The following is a 19,954-nucleotide window of genomic DNA, read 5'->3' as shown; positions in this document are numbered from 1 at the left end:
AGTTTCAAAACATGCCAGGCTCATGAAGAAACATCTTGTCTCAGCCAGCTTAGGGGAGATTTACCCCTCTACAGGACTGGCTACATTCTTATCTTGTAGGTGGTGTTCATAGGGTGGCTTGTTCTTCCTGCTACTGACAACAAAGGGAAATAAATGGTGGCAGTGGGAGTGGAGCAGCAGATTTTCACAAACACAAGTGTAGCAGAATCCATCCCTTATTCTTAGAGTGACAGCTCAATACTGAGGCTGTCCTCATCTGTGTTCATGCTGCCATGTTCCCCACATGGTTCTACTGCCAGTTTAAGAAGCAGTTTTTCCTCTCACACCCATTACATGTGTGTTCAACATTTGGATCACCAGAGACACAGTGCTGTCCAGCCTGCTTACACACCTTCTCCCTCTCAAATGAGGGATAGGAAAGACATGGATTAAAAAAAAAAAAAAAAAAATTAGTATTCTCCCAACAGTTACCACACAGTGTTATCGGAGATAACATTTTACATAACATGTTAGCCTAAACAGAGAAAACTGTGGGAACTGTTGATTTTAATAGCCACCACTTCATATATTTAATTCATTAATTAGGTTTTTGCTCATTGCAAAAGTGGTACATTTTATTAATTCAAAGTCTCTGGCCCTGTCCCCACCTCTCCCATAGAGGGTTCCAACGCAGTTGGGGAAATGATGATCCGGAGAACTAGAAGGACAGCACTGTCACCAGGACATATTGAAACCTGAGCTGCAGCTCTCTCGCCAGGAGATGTCTAGTCAGTCAGGGGTGTTTGTTTGCAATACCTATGCAAATCCTTTTGACTCCAGACAAAGGCCCCAATTTGCATGGGAACAGGGAACTCCACCTATGAGGAGTTCATTGAAGGACCAGGGCCAAAACTGGGAGAAAAGCTCTATGTGAAATGTTTAGCATCCCCTCTCTCTCAGCTGGAGATCTACTGTGATTTCACTATCCCCCAGCAAATACAGAGAAGTAAGAACTGAATACCACTATTTCTAGGGAGAAGACAAAAGCTGAAAATATTTTTCAAGTCTTTATGGAACCATCCATATATACACCAGAAAGGGACAGTAAGGGGGCAAAAGCCACCATTTTCCTTTCCTCTTTGCAGTTCCCCTTTAAGTAAAAGATCTTTAGTTCTCCAGCCTCACCATGTATAAGACAGGGATCAGAAAAGAGCGCTCTGGCCAAACACATGACTTTATTTAGTTTGACTGAGGTACAAGAGACCAATATTTTTACCTTAGAAACAACCAACTTCCAGCCCCTACCTCTTTGAAAGCCTCCCTGAATTCCCCTCCTGGGGCCATTCCCAGCTGTTCTGTGATGTGAGCAGAGACCTTCAGCAGAAGCATTTGCATTAGTCCTGACATGACTCCATTCTAGCAGAAAAGGGAAAAAAACATTAAACAGGAACCATCAAACTGTATGGATTACTAGGAAGTACACACAGACATTGTGCCATTAGCAATCACTGAGAACCATCAATTATTCTGATGAAGAAACATTGAAGCCACCCTCTGGAGCTGATTTACTGCTGAACACCGCTCCCATTATTTCAGCTTTCATCATTTATATGTGGGATCATTGTTAAAAATGCTTTTTGGTTACACACCAGATTGTTTGCTCAAAGAAAAATGAGTTTAAGAAATAATTAAATAAGCCAGTCTTGTTTCAGCCCCCCTTCCCAAGGTGAGACGAAAGCATCTGTCCATGTGAATAGCAAGAGGAGCTCATACCATACATTTGTAATTGAATAAATTAGAACAAACACTGCATTCTCCTCCAAATATAAGTAGCACTGAACATGACCATATTTGCTCTGCATTTGCCCTGCTAGAGGGATACTGGAGTGGGGTACACCTCGCAGTGTAAGCATGAAACAGCTATATTCTTCAAACAGTGCTGAACACTGGCTGAGTCAAATCAGAACTTCCTCTTTCTAATCCAGAAAAACTGAGCATCAGGCAGTTTCCTGTTCATGGACTTGCAGATGAGATCTTAAAGAAAAACCCTGAGCTTGATTCACCCTGTGGGCATAAGAAGGGATCCAACTTAGGGGGCTGGCAACTGTAGCACTGCCAGTTTCCATGAAGGGAAGACAGCTTTAAACTCGACCTGGGGCTGCAGAATAAGGGAGGAAGGGTAGTGAAAATGAGTGTTTGTTCACAGAACACAAAGGACAAATGCTTCCACAAATTCAGGAGAGATCCCCAGCAAGAGAAGAATTTTTTTTTTTTTTAAACTAATGTACTTGTGGATAGACAGTAAATACAAGCCCTCATCCTTAGGCTATATTTCAGTAATCGCTGAGTAGCATTTTACTCACATAATTATTTCATTTATTTAAGACTTTCAATCTCTTTGTCTGGACTTGTGCTGCTATCCGCTTCAGCCTATCACCTATTATTTTCTTGATTCTAAGCAAATAGGACAGGCACTGGGTTTTGGGCAGATTAAGAACATGATTGACTGAAATACACTGCAGTCATGTCCTTCTGCTACAAAGCAGGATGCAGTGTTTCCATCACTGTGCAAAAAGAAAACCCAGAGCACAAGCTTAAATTAATTACATCTGTCCTAAAGGAGCAAACGGCAGCAAGTGATCTCACCAGGAATCCAGCCTCAGCCGCTTTAGGTAAAAAACAAAACAAAACAAACAAAAAAAACCCCCTATTTTGCTGGGGATCTCTCCTGAATTCATGGAAGCATTTGTCCCATGTGTTCTGTGAACAAACACTCATTTTCACCACCCGTCCTCTTCCCTCCCACTCTCCCTGCTGGCCTGATGACTTCTCACTCCTGGTGCACTTCACTTGGTAGTTCCTCGTGACCTAGCCTGGCCTCACAACACCACCCCCTGGACACCTCCCTCTGGCCAATTTCTAGCTTGAGGAAATAAATAGGCACCTGGCATCAGGGAGGGTGGGTCAATTCAGGCACAAGGTGGGGGAGAGGGGAAATCAGGATGAGAGGTAGGATAGCTCTTGGTTATAGGGTTTGGCAGTTTGGAATTTGTTCCTTTCCAAGAGTCCCGAACTGCCTACTTTTCAGAAACCCCAGCACAGCACTCCCTATCCGTTATTGCTAAAGGATCCTGGGATGATGACTGGATGGCTTTGACCCTTCGACTGAAATCAAGGCAAAGTTCTACTGTTTAGGTTGAACTTTGCTTTGTGTTTTGGGTCTCCATTGCAAATCATAACTTGGGATGTGAACCAAGAAGAATTGAAACTGGAAAAGAGGCCTCAAAAATCCCTGCTAACTAAACCAGGGCGTTTCACACTGCTCTAACACCACATCATGCTGTCACAAACAGGGAGCAGGTTGTTGAGAACAGCCAGTGATGCTGTAGAGTAGGTGGGAAACTGTCAAAAGCACAGATGGCAGTTAGGGGGCGAGCTCTTGTTGAGAGTCAGTGGGAGTTGGGTGCCTTTGAAAATATCCACTCAAGGCAGGCTTGATTACTATTGGGAATGGGTAAAATGCACAGTGTTTCTACATACAAAGGACCCTCCATCTATACGTAGCTTTAATTTATTGACCTTAGTTTTTGAAATGGTCATTCAAAGAACAGCACAAGAATTATAATAATTTAAATGGAACAAGGTCCAATATTGAGTTACTTGCACTGCCACCAAGCGGCACAAAAGGAGAGTCACCCCAAGTCCTGGCAGGAACTGCTGACTACACGACACTACAGAGCTGCCATCATGAGCTTTCATAAGTCTCCTATTCAGGAAAAAATGTAAAAAGTCTAACAATGATCTGAAATCAGTTTTCTATAAGATTTTCATTGGTCTTTTCCTCTAATAAAGTTGCAAGGCAAAAATGGTTGCATTCATATTTAGATATATAAGAAAAGAGTGATGTTTTGTTCCGGTTTTAATTGTTTAAAAACTTTGATGATCCCTTGATTGTACAGAGGCTGTGTCATTTTGGTCATTGCTTTAAAGAAAACCTTACCAAAAATGTAACCTTTAAATATGTTGCAATATCCTGGTCTTTGAGACTATATAAATACAAAACAGGAAGGACTAGTTATTGCTCTAGCTACATGAGTCAGAAAGAACTTACTGAGAGACCATACACACACACAGAAAATTACTAACTTCTTATTCACCACATGTGATTTCAGATTGGGAACAAGTGTTCTTGTTTTGGGACCAAGCCTGTAAATATCAACTCACAAGCAGTCCCACTGATGTCAATATGACTACTTACTTATGCCAAAGGTTCAGGATAAAATAAAAATATCTGCAGTAGATTATGAACCTGTCCTTTTAACTTGATTATTTAAGACAGTATTTCCCAAACTTGGGACGCCACTTGTGTAGGGCATCCCAAGTTTGGAAAACACTGATTTAAGACACCATTGATTGGTGACCCAATGCTTGTATAGTCTGTTCAAGTTATGATAAATATACCATTTAATCAACTTTTATTTGTTGCCCAGTGAGTAATTTTAACTTCATTAAACACAAATACAAGTTCATTGTTCGATACAGATAATAAAGGACTGAATTTATATTTACACACACATCCACACATTAACAACCAGCCAGTTTGGATATGACCTGAATGCTAATCCACTGACAATTGATCCACAATATAACACAAATAGCAAATATTAACATGATATAGAATGGAATTAATAACGAAGGGGAAAAGCAACCAAATACACCACTCAGAAACTATATAAAAATTAAATACCCGGAACACACACATAAACAAGATGTAGGACTAAAATTCCATAAGACAGTGTCAAAAGAACATTAAGGTTGCAAAGTTATTCTCCAATCCTGCAACAGGCTCCATATGGTGAAACCCAGGCAGAGCCCTGCTGACATCAAAGAGGATCCCTGTACAAATCCAATTGTAGAATCAAGGCCGTAAGCACTGAAAAGCCAGGAATTGCCGAAACCAAGGCTTAACAAACAACTTTAACTCTGAGGGTTTGTCTACACAGTGAAGTTATTACAAAATAAGCTAGGTCGTGAACTGAAAGTGCAATAGCTATTCTGCACTAGCTCCCCATGTAGACACTCTTATTTAGCACTAAGGCTATGTCTACACAGCCCCACACTTCGGATTAGGGGAGTGTGAACCATAGCCCTAACGGTGCTTTTGTGCAGTTTAGTTTAATCCACTTCAAGAGTGCCCATATGGGGAACTAGTGCAGAGTACCCATTCACAACAGCTATTCCAGCCTATTTCCCCATGTAGACAAGCCCTGACCATTGTAGCTATGCTCACACTAGGGCTGAAGTGCTATTAGGCTTGGTAGAAGTTGGTAGCAGCCATGTTTCTGTTTGCTGAATTACCTTTTAGCACAGATAGATTTAATTTTCACTGAGGTAATCATACCTGTTTTATAGCTTGCTGAAGTTTCTCCAGATTGATTTCTTTGGCTTCCTTTAGTAATGTATTTTCATCCATCTTTAACATAGAAACTCTGTATTGGCAAAGCTCAACCACAACCACATCAGGCTGTACCTCCTGTATTGTCTGAAAAAGATGGATTTATTTACATAAATGTGGACAAGATGGAGAGGTACTGCAGCAAATATTGATTTTTTTTTTACAAGAGCAGTTTGTAAAGTATGGGGCTTAATAGGAATCCACTCCACAAAGAATTTTCAATTAACATGACAATGAAAAATAAACTGCTTCAGGCCATTGATACTGCTCTGAGTTATCACATGCTTTTAGCACCTACTTATTTGAAGAAAAATAAGGAAGCCAATGAAAGGTATTACCTGCCAGCCATCTGGGGACAGGAACATGGAGTAACAATTGTGCTGGAAAAATCTGATTTTAATGTTTTCCCTACTTTAGCAAAGTTCATTGTAAATGGTACTTTATGACCTTCTGCATCACAAACCCAGCAGGGACAGGCCTTTCCATCAGCAAGGCCTAAATCAAGAGCCCAAAGTGCTGGAGGGACTGATCCTAGCACAGGTTTCCTCCTGCTCAGCTTCCAGTGCCAAGCAGGGTGGTAAGGCCATCTATATTGCAGAGTCTGCATGGGACATGGAGCTCTGCCAGCTTTTCAGACCTGTCCTGATTCAGTTATTTCTGCCCCAAAGTTTGAGAAACAATCCCAGTTTTTACAGGTCTGTTCTGCTTCCCATAGTCCTAGCACCTGTACTATACCTGCATCTGCCCTAAAAATATACCATTAGGTGCTTTTATGTCAATTACTGATAACATTTGGGACTTGCTAGCAGTTCACTTTAATCAAATTATTGTTTAAATACTATGGCTTACAACTTTGCTGAATGGCTCCACCTGTGTGTTTACCTTCGCTACATCTCTTTTGCTGCTGTCACTGAAGTGGGCAGTACCAACCACGAACACCTTAGACCCTTCCTCAGTGACGAGTTCAGTCACAGTGCTTGGTAGATTGGGCTTTTTCTGTCTCTTCTTCATCTTCATCTCCAGGAGAATTTTAAATGCATCTGCATCAGCTAAAAATTTTAATAAAATACGCATGTCTATAAGCTGCATGTAAATGAAACAATTAAAAGAAATAAAATACATAGGTGACTCAATAGCTCAGCAGAATTAATATACCATTGTTTTAACACTATCGTCCTTGTTTTAATCCTGGGACCGTATCGTTACTGAGATCTAGGTGTTGAGGGGGCACCTCTATGCATGAATCTCGGTGCCTCCCTGTTGAAGAGGGGCTCCGGTGCCTCTGCGGTACCAACCTCACCCCCCTGGGCAGTGAAACTGGTTCTCCATGCAGTTCAAGAAGTAGGGAGGGAGGGAGATGTGACAGGTAGAATAGGATGGTGGGTGGAAAGGCACATCATGCCCTGCAGAGATTACAGCCTCAGGTAGTATTCACTTTTTGCAGATTCTCTCAGGTTTTCTGGGAAAAAACGGTTACTCACCTTCTCGTAACTGTTGTTCTTCAAAATGTGTTGTTCATATCCATTCCAATTAGGTGTGCACGGACTGCGTACACAGTCGTTGGAAAGTTTTTACCTTAGCAGCTCCCGTTGGGTTGGCTGTGGAGCCCGCTGGAATGGCGCCTTCATGGCGCTCAATATATACCCCTGCTGACTTGGCCCCTCCTCAGTTCCTTCTTGCCAGCTATTTATGACAGAGGGGAAAGGAGGGAGAGTATTGGAATGGACATGAACAACATCTCGAAGAACAACAGTTACAAGAAGGTGAGAAACTGTTTTTACTTCAAGTGATTGCTCATATTGATTCCAATTAGAAGAGTCCCAAGCCCCACCTAGGTGATGGGGTCGGAATTATGGAAACGCTGACTGGAGCACCGCTCTGCCGAATGCGGCATCATCTCTGGCGTGTTGGATGATGGTGTAATGAGAGATGAACGTATGCACAGAGGACCATGTTGCTGCCCTGCAGATCTCTTGTATCGGACCCTGAGCCAGGAATGCCACCGAAGATGCCTGCGCCTTTGTGGTGTGTGCCATAAGGAACCTTGGCTGGCTCGTAGCATATCTGAATACAGGACGTGATCCACAATGAGATCCTCTGAGATGAAACCGGGAGGCCTTTCATCTGGTCCGCAACCACCACGAACAGCTGATTCGACTTCCGGAACGGTTTCCTGTGCTTGATGTAAAAAACTAGCGTCCGCCGAACGTCCAGTGAGTTGAGCCTCTGTTCTCAGACATTAGCGTGAGGCTTTAGGGAAGAAGACAGGCAGAAAAATGTCCTGGTTGGTGTAAAAATATGAAACCACCTTTGGAAAGAAGGCCTGGTGAGGTCTGAGTTGTACCTTGTCCTTCTGGAAAACCATCTGGGGGGGGGTTGGAAGTGAGGGCCTTTAACTCCGACACCGTCCTGGCTGAGGCAACGGCGACCAGAAAGACAACCTTCCGTGAGAGGTAGAGAAGGGAGCAAATCGCCAATGGTTCGAACGGGGGCCACATTAGCCTGGAGAGGACCATGTTAAGGTCCCATGCAGGGAGCGGTTGTCTAACCTGTGGGTATAGTCACCCTAAGCCCTTGAGGAAATGGGCAAAGACTGAACATCCGGCCACTCCTGGGTGGAAGGCTGAACTTTCAGCAAGGTGCATCTTGATGCACAACGCTGCAAGACCATGCTGTTTCAGGTGCAGCAGGTACTCCAGGATGATTGGTATGGGTGTCTGGAGTGGAGGTGTGTGATGCTGAGCACACCAGAACGTGAACCTCTTCCACTTTGCTAGGTATGTGGCCCTAGAGGAGGGTTTTCTGCTGCCAAGCAGGACCTCTCTTACCAGTTCCGAGCACAGGAGCTCCATGGGGTTTAGCCATGAAGCTTGCAGGCTGTGAGGTGGAGGGACTGGAGGTTGGGGTGAGGGAGGCAACCGTGGTCTTGAGTGACCAGGTCCAGAAGCAGTGGCAGTGTGATTGGGGCATTCACCGACAGCTCCAGGAGCATGGTGTACCAGTGTTGGCAAGGCCACGCCAGTGCCACCAGAATCATCCTTGCCATGTTTCTGCAGACCTTGAGTAGGACTTTGTGCATGAGAGGGATCAGCGGAACAACGTACAACAGACTTCCCATTCAAGGGATCAGGAATGTGTCCGCAAGCGAGCCCGGGCTGCATTTCTGGAAGGAACAGAATTGTGGGCACTTTCTGTTGCTCTGGGTGGCAAACAGATCGACCTGGGGAAACCCCCACCTCTGGAAGATGGAGTGTATGATATCTGGGTGGATGGACCACTCGTGGTTCCGAAAGGACCTGCTGAGGTGGTCTGCAATTCATTCTGTGATCCTGGGAGATAGGATGCCTCCAGGTGAATGGAGTGGGCTATGCAGAATTCCCAGAGCTGGAGGGCTTCCCGACACAGTGGAGAGGAATGGGCTCCACCCTGCTTGTTGATGTGAAATATGGCTGTGGTGTTGTCTGTCATCATGGCCACGAACTGCCCTTGTAGCCGGGCCTGAAAGGTTTGGCAGGCTAAATGCACAGCCCTCAACTCCTTGACATTGATATGGAGGGAGAGTTCGTGCTGCGACCATAGGTCTCGCGTTTGGAGGTCTCCCAAATGCACGCCCCATCCCAGAGCTGACGCGTCTGTTACCAGGGACAAGGAGGGGTGGGGGCTGTTGACAGGGACTCCCTCGCACACTGTCCGAGGGTCGAGTCACCATCGGAGAAACTCGAGTACTTGCTCCGGGACAGTGAACACTGAGTCCAGGTGGGGAGTGATGCCGAGCCGGGGAGGGCGACCATCATGGCTGGCTTGCCTCTAGATGGAGCTGGTCATTGTGGCACCGGAGGCTTTTCTCTGACTGACGAGGGCTGAGGAGCTGTCATGGCAATCAGATCACTGGCAGCTTCAAAAGTGTCCGGGGTGGAGAGCAGCTCCAACTTCTCCACCTGGCACTGTCTTTCAGGAGTGTTGCTGGGTGCTGGACTCAACGGTCCCCATGACAGGACCGAAGTCAACAGTGCCGACTCCTGTGCTCTTGGCACCGAGTGCTCCTGGATAGCTGCCACGTCTGCCGGCACTGCTGTCTTCGGCACAGGGGAATGACCCTTATCAGTGTTCCTGTGCCTCTTGTGCGGCACAGGGGAATGGGAGTGGTGCCGGGTTGTCAACGCAGCCTGCGGTGCCAGGGAGCACTGATGCCAAGGGTCTCTTAGACCAGAGTCCTTCCTTGGCACTGTGTTGCATACGGAGGCCGGGGCGCTCCACATGGACACGCTCGGTGCCTGGTCCTGATGATCCACGGCAGGCTGGGGGTGAAGAATGGACTCCATCAAGAGATGTTTTAGACGAAAATCGCACTCTCTTAGTCCTGGGGCGGAATGCCTTGCAGATCCTGCACTTCTCAGTCTGATGAGTCTCCCCCAGACACCTTAGGCATGAGTCATGGGGGTAGCCTGTTGGCATAGGCTTACTGCAGGTTCCGCAGGGCTTAATCCCTGAGACCGAGGCATGCCCTGGAACCCGGGGAAGGGGAAGGGATTGGGGGTGAACTACAACTATATACACAACAATAACTATATACACAAACTAAACTACTAACTACAACTACAGCTACTAAGCACGCTAAGGGAAGCATTTGCTACGCAAGCAACTGCAGTTCCAATGACTGTCACTGGTGGCAAGAAGGAACTGGGGAGGGGCCAGGTCAGCAGGGGTATATATTCAGCACCATAAAGGCGCCACTCCAGGGGGCTCCACAGCCGACCCGACGGGAGCTGCTAAGGAAAAAACTTTCTGACGACTGTGCACTCAGCGTGTGCACACCTAATTGGAATTGATGGGAGCAATCACTCGAAGAAGAACGACTGTGCCTTGGGGAGGGGAGGAGTCAATGCTACTCTAGTGAAGCTGTGATGGTAGGCAGCCATTTCAGGACTACTGGGCCGCTGCAGGGATGGCCCTGCGATCTGCCAGGTTAGTGGGGAGTTTTTCTGTGGGGACAAAAACCTTGTTGAGATTTCCCAGTAAAATGTCCTATCCTGTAAATTTTGCCTCTGGAAGGGGTGATGTGGCCCCTTTTAATGTTAGGCACAGGATTAGATATCATCCTAGTTCTTAACAGATATTATTCAAGTCACAAAACCACCTCCAGCTGGGCAGGCTCTGTTCAGGAAAGGCTCAAGATGAGTACTGACCAGGACTAAAATGCATTGGCAGAGATACTGTGGAAAATTTACCACCTTAATTATACCACAATAATATCTATGTGGACACTCATATTCCAGTATGTTTGGAAGAGTTGCTTCGGAAGCAAATAAACTAAACCAGAAGGCAGCATTCTTACTCTGAAATATAACTCCCTGTGTGGAGACTACCAGTATAACTAGAACAGTAAGTTTCCTCATATAGACAAGCCCTGTACATGGGGGAACATGTATAGTGCAGTCTACACTAGCAATGACTCCAAATCCTAATCTAAGCCTCTTTAGGGAAGATCTACATGGAAAATTTACATTGGCATAGCTATGGCTCTCATGGGTGTGAAAAATTTTCACCCATGAGAGACCCTGTCAACACCAGGGTTTCGGTCAGCTTAATTATGTCTCTCGTGTGTAAATTTTTCACTCGCATGAGACACATGAGTATCCTGATGTAACTTTTCAGTGTAGACCAGGCCTAATTCATGAAAGCAGCCTGTGAAGAGCCAGGAACTGAGGTAAAGAGTGATTCTCACTGATTTCAATAGGAAAAGCAAACTGCTTCGAATGATGCTTTTTAAGTAAGATTTAATATGTATTAAAAATAACTGGAAGAGGTGGATAAGTGTAATTTTGTTTGCAACAAACTTGCTTTACAAGCCAATAGGAAATATTTCTCTGGCAAGTTGCTCTACAAGTTAGCAGCAGTTTGAAGTTGCTCAGAGGACTGGAGTATTATAATAGTCCAAGGGAGAAGGATTAATCAGAGTGCAGGTAAAGTGTCAAAGACACAGAAGCTGCAGAACCATGTAATAGATTTTATTTACCTATGGTTTAGTAATTTATCGTATGGCTTTCACCTCCAAATGTGTTGTGTGTGTACATCTCAGACATAGGATTTCAGAGAAATCCTCTGGAGTTTTTCTTTAACTGGAGGATATTTCTGATAGTCTCCTACTTCATGGTCAATGCCAAGCAACTTAAATCAGCAGTACTTTCCCTTACACACACCTTCAAATATAAATTCAGACAATTTATATTTCATGAGGAAAAAAAAAAAAAAGTCATAAAAGAGTCCCCCTATTTCCTCAGGCAGATTTTCAGTTATTCACTAAACTGACCCAGTGGCTTAGAACGCAGGTCAGGACTCTTCCTACGTTTCACCGGACAGTCCTGATCTAAAATGGCACGTAAGCCTATATTTCCAGACAAAAAATTATTTTGGCCATTGTAGCAGGATAACATCGCATCAGTGACATAATGTCCTCATGACCTAGTGCAACATCACTGTTGTTGTGGTGCCATGATAGAGAATCCAATATGTACATACCCAAGTATTGCCTAGAGAGAAGGACCCTGCTTAAACACAAGCTGGATATGACTATGATCTCAATAACAGAACATATTTACGTTAGTTTTAAAATATGGGAGTAGATTACTGACAAAAAAAACCCTAAACTAATAGCAAGGATGAAAAAAAGGCATGTTTTCTGATTTGGCCTTTACAGTAGAGCTTTGGCATAAATGATAATCAAATTTCCCCACTTACATGTCTACCTTTTTTATACAGGGTCATTAGCTCCTTTTTAGACTAGTAACCACGTTCTTGCTAGCAGTGCAAACATTTAGCTTTACATTCTACGATTATGATGTTTCTTTTTTTCCGATCAAACTAACACATACAAATATTCGGTGATGCGTCTGAAGTTTCCTTTTGGTCATCTTCCAGTGCATCGGAGGAGGACATTGGATCTGCAGCAGCCTGCATGAAATAAGAATTCAAAGGACAATGGGAATTATAATGAAATGGTTTATACTCCTCTCTCCTTGTTTTAAATATTATACATGGATTCAAACTAACTAAACTAGTTATACAGTGACAGAACCCAAAATCTGATTTTTCAACAGCTCTTTTGTAAGCTGGAAATTTATGATACAAAAAAATATATTCAAAAGACATTTAAAATCTCTTTTGAAAGAGAGAGTATTTATAACTAATACAGAGCTTACACAATCTGATTAGACATTCTAATCGAGTAGACTACTCTCTTTAAATCATTATAGAGAAGAATCGTGTGAGTTAGAAACCACTGTGCACAGATGATTCTAAAAGCATTGCTACTTATGGGAAACATATTTCACAGCTTTTTAACTTGTGTACCACTGGAAGTCTGAGAAGAGTGCAAATCAGATATCACAAACTATCTACATTCATTCAAAAGGGTCTGTTATGTATTATGCCATTTTAAGTTATATGTATGAGAGAGAGAGAGAGAGAGAGAGAGAGAGAGACTACAAAATAAGGCCTGATCCTGGAAACACTTATGCACATGCTACTTCCCACACATGAATAGTTCAAGTCAATGGGACATGAAGTCAAGCACACATGTAACTCTTTGAAGGATTGAGGTCTATCTGACTTGATGTCCAAATATTTACTTGAAAATTTTACAACTTGTGATATTTGAGACAGCTCTTGACTAGCAAAATCCCTTTGATTCATAGTTAATATATAAGCTTTAATAACACACAACTACAGACAACACTCCCTGTAATTCAACCTGCAGTGTTTTGGGACTGACCAAATATCCAAGCAAGTCAGAGAAATATAATTAATGCCGAAAGATACTACAAACAAAGTAAAGCCCAACTGCGAGCTATGTTTACGCAAGGGCATTGATTTCAATTCTTTCTGGTAACTGTTGGGAGAATCTGGAATTCTTCCTCAACATGTTCACATGCCAGTGACCGGATGTGGATCAATAATTATTTAGAGTTCCTTCCAAATGAAAGCGCTGGGTAATGAAATCAACACCTACCAATATTTACTTGATAACCAAAGTAATTTCCAAAAGGATGTACATTTCCTATTTTTAAACCTTCAAGTTTGTTAGTTTCTTCCTACAAAAAAACAAAACAATGCCTCATAGGAGGTTTTCACCACCTCTAACCTTATTCTTTCGTACCACAATATTTCTGCTTACAGAAATTCTAGCACAGTTTACATTTATCATGTTGTGATCCAAAGTAAAAACAATTCCAAACTTGGGTGCTTAAAGTTAAATATCCAAACCCATATTTAAAATTCTGAACACAGACAACTTAGGTGCTTCAGTACAAATATAGCTGCTACCTTTATGCATCCAAGTTTGAACCAAGATGAACAACCCAACAAACACATACCACAGTAAATTATGTATTTGGGGACTGCAAGTTCATCTTATATGGCAGTTTCAACAGCCTCTACCCCATCACAGATCCCATTGAATTCATATTTTTACCTAGAGGTGCCTTTTTTGGGGCACTTTAATTGATAAGACCTAGTATCTGATGGTTGAAAGCTTTATACTACTTTTAGCAAGGAAGTTTTACTTCTCAAATCCTTGGGGCATTTCATTAGTCAAGTCAGTAATTCTCAGTTGTTAAATATTAGGGGTGAAATCCCGCTCCCAGTGAAGTCAATGGGATTTTTGCCATTGACTGTGATGCAGCAAGGCTCTCAACCCCAGCCAGCAGCAATCAAACTCCCCACCAGTTTTCTGACTTAAGTAATTTAAGTAATTCAAGGCAGTGCACAACATACTTGTTCTGCAGTAAAAGAATTTATAGACAGGATACAATCATCAATATAATCAAGTACTCACTCAGCCTCTGAGTACCCATTCTCTGAGCCTTCCAGAGTAAGCAACTCTATTCAAACATTAATAATATTTCATATTATATTTTTCAAATATGAGGCATAAAAAAAACTAAATTCTGCCATTTGTAATGGCTTTATCAATATAATGAGGTTGAATGGGTAGGGTGGGGGTAAATACTATTTGCCAGATGAAACAAAGTCTTAATTTTATGATTATTACACACACACACACACACACACACACACACACACACACACACACACAACTATCTTCCATATCAAAGTATTTGCAGGAACATGGGAAAGTGAGTTGAAAGAGAAGAAGGGAAACAGTAGGAATTCAAGGATGGCAAAAGGCATTGAGGCCATGATTCAGCAAGGTACTTAAGGTGCTTACAATGGAACTGCTCACATGCTTGAAGTTACTCTTACAGTTTTACCATGAGCCCTTGAAGTCAGGTAATTAGGTGAGAATCTCAGCTTTTACTTAAAAATAAAAGGGTACATTTCTACCCCTCCCAGTTGCAGAGAAAAGCCTGAAAATAAACCCTAGGGGTCCCAAATCTGGACATCAAATAACAAGAACCCACGGTTAATCTAATTATTTTTAAGACAATCCTATGATTTTTGAATGCTTGGGGCTGATAACAGTGGGCATGTGCTTAAGTACCTTGCTGATTCTGGGCCTTGTCAAGTGCCTTCTATCATCACTACTGGGGAAGATGTTATTCCCAACCCTACCTCGGGCTGTTGCTCCTCCTGCATTACTGACGTGTAGTTTAATTTCACCAATCCGAAAAGGCCTGTAAAAAATTGAAAGGTGGGTGGGGGGAAATAAAAGATTAAGGGCTGTAACTAGCAAAGGTTGGAGCATTTATGAAAAAAAATAAAGAAAAATACTGAAAAGTATAGGCATTTCTATCCCCCACTTTCTCCAGATAAATAGAAAAGATAATAGAAGCAACCTAAAGATATTGCACAAACTTGTTTATGGATATCTGGATCAACGGGAGTTGGAAAAAATGGGAATTTGGAGTTTGCCAGCCCAGCTACCCAGGGTTCTGCAATGTACAGGGTTATACCAATTTCTGCAGATCAGCTACACACAAATGGAAATACAAGGGACGGTGTGGGGGAAGAAGAAAGAGTTCTTGGTAATAGGAAAAGTGTTGTTCCACTGTATGTGCTTCTCTACCTTTTTCCTGACATGACCCATATCACAACAGAAAAGAGTTTCATGCACCATCTCCTTTATTTTGGGGACACCTCTGCCACCTGGCTAAAGAACAGGAAGGTGATCACAAATGCCCACACCCTGGACCCAATTGGTGGACTCACAAGCCCTAGGCTGAAAAAGCAGGCATTAGTTTTTGCCTCCCAAAATGAACATTTATATTGGTATCATGCATCACACAAAACATTATGAACAAAAAGGCATGCCTCTCAGTAGCACTAAGGCCCCTTCGCACAGTTCTCTTTCTGGATAAAGAGACCTTAGTGTAACTTAAAATCAGGCTGTTTAAAGGTTATGGTGACCAGATGTCCTGATTTTATAGGCTTTTTCCCAATATTCAGACTTTTTCTTATACAGGCGCCTATTACCCCCTCCCCTATCCCTATTTTTCACACTTCCTATCTGGTCACCCTATTAGAGGCTGCTGAGATAAGTTTGCCTAATTCGTCCCACGCTTGTTTTCAAGCTTCATTCTTCCACGCTGCAGCATATACCCAGAAAACCTTCTTTCTCCCTGGACCCCAATCATGCAAGGTTGATAAAAACGGACTTCAGTTATAGTCTAGAGCAGGGGTTCCCAAACTATGGTATGTGAACCCCTGGGGGTATGTGAGATGCCTTTGGAGGGTGCATGGGAGAAAATACGTAATGGTCACTTTTATTTTATTTATTTTATTTATTGCATTTTCATAATAGGCTACCCAGACAAAGCTTTAAAACACTGTGGGAATTTGTTATATAAAATACGGTATTTACTTCAAGATGTACCAATGAGAACAGATACACAGAGACACTGATGTACAGAGCCCTCACCTCTAATCACCGTACACCACGGGTTCTGTTGCCCAGCAACTATCCAGTCTAACTGAGCTCAGAACTTGGGGTGGGTGAGACGGTGTTTGGTTGTATTTGTCACATTATAACTATATCTGTATGTAACAGTGAAATATGGACAGATGGCTAAAGACAGTGTTAAGAAGAACACACACAATAACAGTGATGAGAAGGGTAGGAGTACACAGGCTGCTGGTAGATCTGGAAGGCAGCGTGCAATAAGAAAAGTTGGGAACCTCTAGTCCAGGGCATGTGGCAGACCGTAAGAACTATTGAATTAAATGACTATTCCTTCCTTATGCAAACTTCTTCCACAGAACCCATCATGTTAACCCACCAAAGTAAATGTTAATAAAATAAAGAAATAACGAGCATGCAGGGCCTTGGAATCAGAGTCTTCTGTAACCTGGTTCATTGAGACAATACTGTTCAGACATACACTTAGAATGCAAACTTTTTGGATCAGGGGTCAGGTTTTACTTCATGATCTGTACAGCATGCAGCGCATTGATGCCATCTAATAAAATCAAGCATGACTTCACCCTCCATCAAGTCAGTCTACCTGAACAGATCATGGAAGACGCTCATCCAAGATTATCTTATTTTTTGCACACAGGGATGTATGAGACACAGACTGTACATATGCCTTCACCGCTCTTGCAATACATTAAAAGGACAACATTTTAGTCTTTTGGTGCATGCCAGATTTCTAGTTTTAATTCAAATGGATTTTTATTGCTTTCCAGCTGCCACTTAAAATTGGATATTGGAAGAAAAAAATATCCAAAAGGGCAGCAAGAAGCATCAGCATGTAGCTCAGACAGCTGCCCATATGTATAGACCAGCCTTAATGATTCACACGATAGGGTTGTCTACTGCTACTGGTCACCCAGCAAACTGGACGGGGAGCAGGGAGAACAATTGCAGTTCAGGCAACAAGACAATTCCAATGAGACTAAAAGCCTGACTCTGCAGACTCTTTGTAGGCAGAATTCCCCATGAAGTCAGAGGGATGCTATGCGAAGAGCAGCTACAGATCAAGCTCTGACCCTGTGGGGCAAACTACATTAACAAAACAAAAATTACTTACAAAGACTCCAAGAGATTAAGTTCCTGATGATTTGTCCATACACAGACAAGAGTTATAAGTATGCCTTTTTGCTAACGTTCTTTCAAGAAGAATTATTTTTATTATAATAAAAAGAACAGGAGTACTTGTGGCACCTTAGAGACTAACAAATTTATTAGAGCATAAGTTTTCGTGGACTACAGCCCACTTCTTCGGATGCATATGCATATGCATCCGAAAACTTATGCTCTAATAAATTTGTTAGTCTCTAAGGTGCCACAAGTACTCCTGTTCTTTTTATTATAATAAAAATAATTCTTCTTGAAAGAACGTTAGCAAAAAGGCATACTTATAACTCTTGTCTGTGTATGGACAAATCATCAGGAACTTAATCTCTTGGAGTCTTTGTAAGTAATTTTTGTTTTGTTAATGTAGTTTGCCCCACAGGGTCAGAGCTTGATCTGTAGCTGCTCTTCGCATAGCATCCCTCTGACTTCATGGGGAATTCTGCCTACAAAGAGTCTGCAGAGTCNATTTATTAGAGCATAAGCTTTCGTGGACTACAGCCCACTTCTTGCATCCGAAGAAGTGGGCTGTAGTCCACGAAAACTTATGCTCTAATAAATTTGTTAGTCTCTAAGGTGCCACAAGTACTCCTGTTCTTTTTGCGGATACAGACTAACACGGCTGCTACTCTGAAATCTTTTATTACAATGTGCAGTTAAGAACAAAAACCCCACAACTCCACCTGCTTTTTCTTTTTAAAAAAACATATGCAAAACTTGGACACCAACAGGGCAGGAAGAGACTATAAGATAAAGGGATGAGTGAAGCTGAAATGCTATTTTAACTTACACCTGTCTTTTATGCCTCAGTAGCATCGTACATAAACATAATGAAAGGGAAGTATCAGGGGGTAGCCGTGTTAGTCTGTAGTCTTTAAGGTGCCACCGGACTCCTTGTTGTTTTTGTATAATGAAAGGGAGTTCCTGCTTTGAATAGCTTGCATGCTAAATAGACAATGCAGACAAGCATAACTACAAATTAGCTGTGCCTTAGTTACTGACCTATTCCCCTGTACTAGATCAATTTAGCACTTGATTTGCTTGTTTATGTACAAATAACCAGAGTTTTTCCAGCATCCTCATACATCTGAGCTCTAGAGTCAAACTGAAAGGTTTGGTAAGTTTGAACACATGCCTTTTACCTACAGTTGGGAGTTAAAAAGAGTAAATTACAAGCTCCAGTTAAAAAGCAAACTCTTATACACAGGCTTGGAAGGATTAGATTTTTCATCAGTAAGTATCACTGTACACACAAAAAACAATGAAAAACTATTTCCATCAATAATAATTGAAATTTACAGATAGTCAAAGTAAGAAAAATGCTGCTTGAGAACTAGACTTTGATTTAAAGATATTTACTCTGTATATTTTCACATGTGATGTTGACAATTTGTGTTTTAGCAATTAAAGCTTTCATTTTTTTGAATCTCAATGTCTATTGTCATTCATTGTCAGACCCCCTCCCACTGTCTGACACACACCCACATGCATAATTTTGCATAACAGTGAAAATTTAAATTGAAAAAATGCTTAAAAATAAACATTGAGATTATCTGTTGAAATTATTTAAAAAAATAGAGTTCTGCCAAGCCTCGTTATACAGAAGCACCAAGTGATTCTAAATCATCACATAGATAAAATTTAAAATGACCATCTCCAATTCTCACCAAATTGTGGATGCCACTAAGCACAATTAACGGAAAAATATTCTGTTAACTTTACCTAGTTAATTCTAGCCTCAACAGCATCCCTTGTCTGTCCTGTCTGTTTGGAATGTAAGCTCTTTTGGGCAAGCACTGTCTCTCACTGAGTGTACCATGCCCATCAAAATGGGGCTCCAACCTCAGTTGGAGTCCTCTAGGCAGTACTGCAATACAAATAATGATATGCAGCACAGTATAGTTGAGGTTGACCAATGCTTTCCATTTTAAGATCCTGTTTTCAGTTGCTTATAACTTTGCCAAAGTTAATTGTTTGGGATGAAATTTATCATGCCGGCTGTCCACAATCTTTTTTTGTGAGGGGATGGGAGAGAGGAAGATTTCAGACAATGCTTCAACCCAGGAGCGCCACCAGCTTTTCTGCCGCCCTAGGCGGCAGAAGGTACCACCCCGAAATGCCACCCCCCAGAGGCGGAAGAAGGTCCCGCTGCCGAAATACCGCCGAGGTCGCCGCCCCCCAAATTGTAGCACCCTAGGCAACCACCTAAGTCGCTGAATGGGTTGCGCCAGCCCTGCTTCAATCATTTCCATAAACAAGATCAGGGGAAAATATATTGTTTTTCTCCATGTTAAAAAATTCGTCCAACTGTATTGTTAAGAAGCTCTAACACTCCCATGCTTGGGAGCATGGACTTGAAATTTGGCAAGGGTGTTGCCATAGTACCAGGTCATGCTTTTTGCAATCTTAGTGAAAAATCTGCTCAAATTTGTCCACGTTCAGAGCCTCTGAAAAAAATCTCAGTTTGCACATGCTCATTAGAGACTTGA

The 19,954-nt window shown here is 42.3% G+C and overlaps 1 protein-coding gene across 2 annotated transcripts in view; it reads right to left on the bottom strand.

Annotated features, from left to right (window-relative positions):
* Positions 1–19,954, bottom strand: part of TRABD (TraB domain containing) — a 53,451-nt gene that overhangs the window by 19,016 nt on the left and 14,481 nt on the right. Inside the window, exons 2-6 of one of the 2 annotated variants that reach the window (XM_034767610.1) lie at positions 15,005–15,066; positions 12,307–12,385; positions 6,317–6,483; positions 5,381–5,521; positions 1,285–1,395 (exon numbers count right to left, since the gene is read on the bottom strand). In XM_034767610.1, coding sequence (XP_034623501.1) covers positions 1,285–1,395; positions 5,381–5,521; positions 6,317–6,483; positions 12,307–12,385; positions 15,005–15,028 — 522 coding nt within the window. In that variant the 5' untranslated portion in view covers positions 15,029–15,066. The remainder of the gene's footprint in view (positions 1–1,284; positions 1,396–5,380; positions 5,522–6,316; positions 6,484–12,306; positions 12,386–15,004; positions 15,067–19,954) is intronic. The other variant, XM_034767618.1, reaches the window with a different exon arrangement.

The sequence above is a fragment of the Trachemys scripta genome, chromosome 1, assembly GCF_013100865.1.
Source record: "Trachemys scripta elegans isolate TJP31775 chromosome 1, CAS_Tse_1.0, whole genome shotgun sequence".
NCBI lineage: Eukaryota > Metazoa > Chordata > Testudines > Emydidae > Trachemys > Trachemys scripta.
Note: the sequence above shows the minus strand (reverse complement) of the source record. Positions and strands in the feature narration are given on the sequence as shown.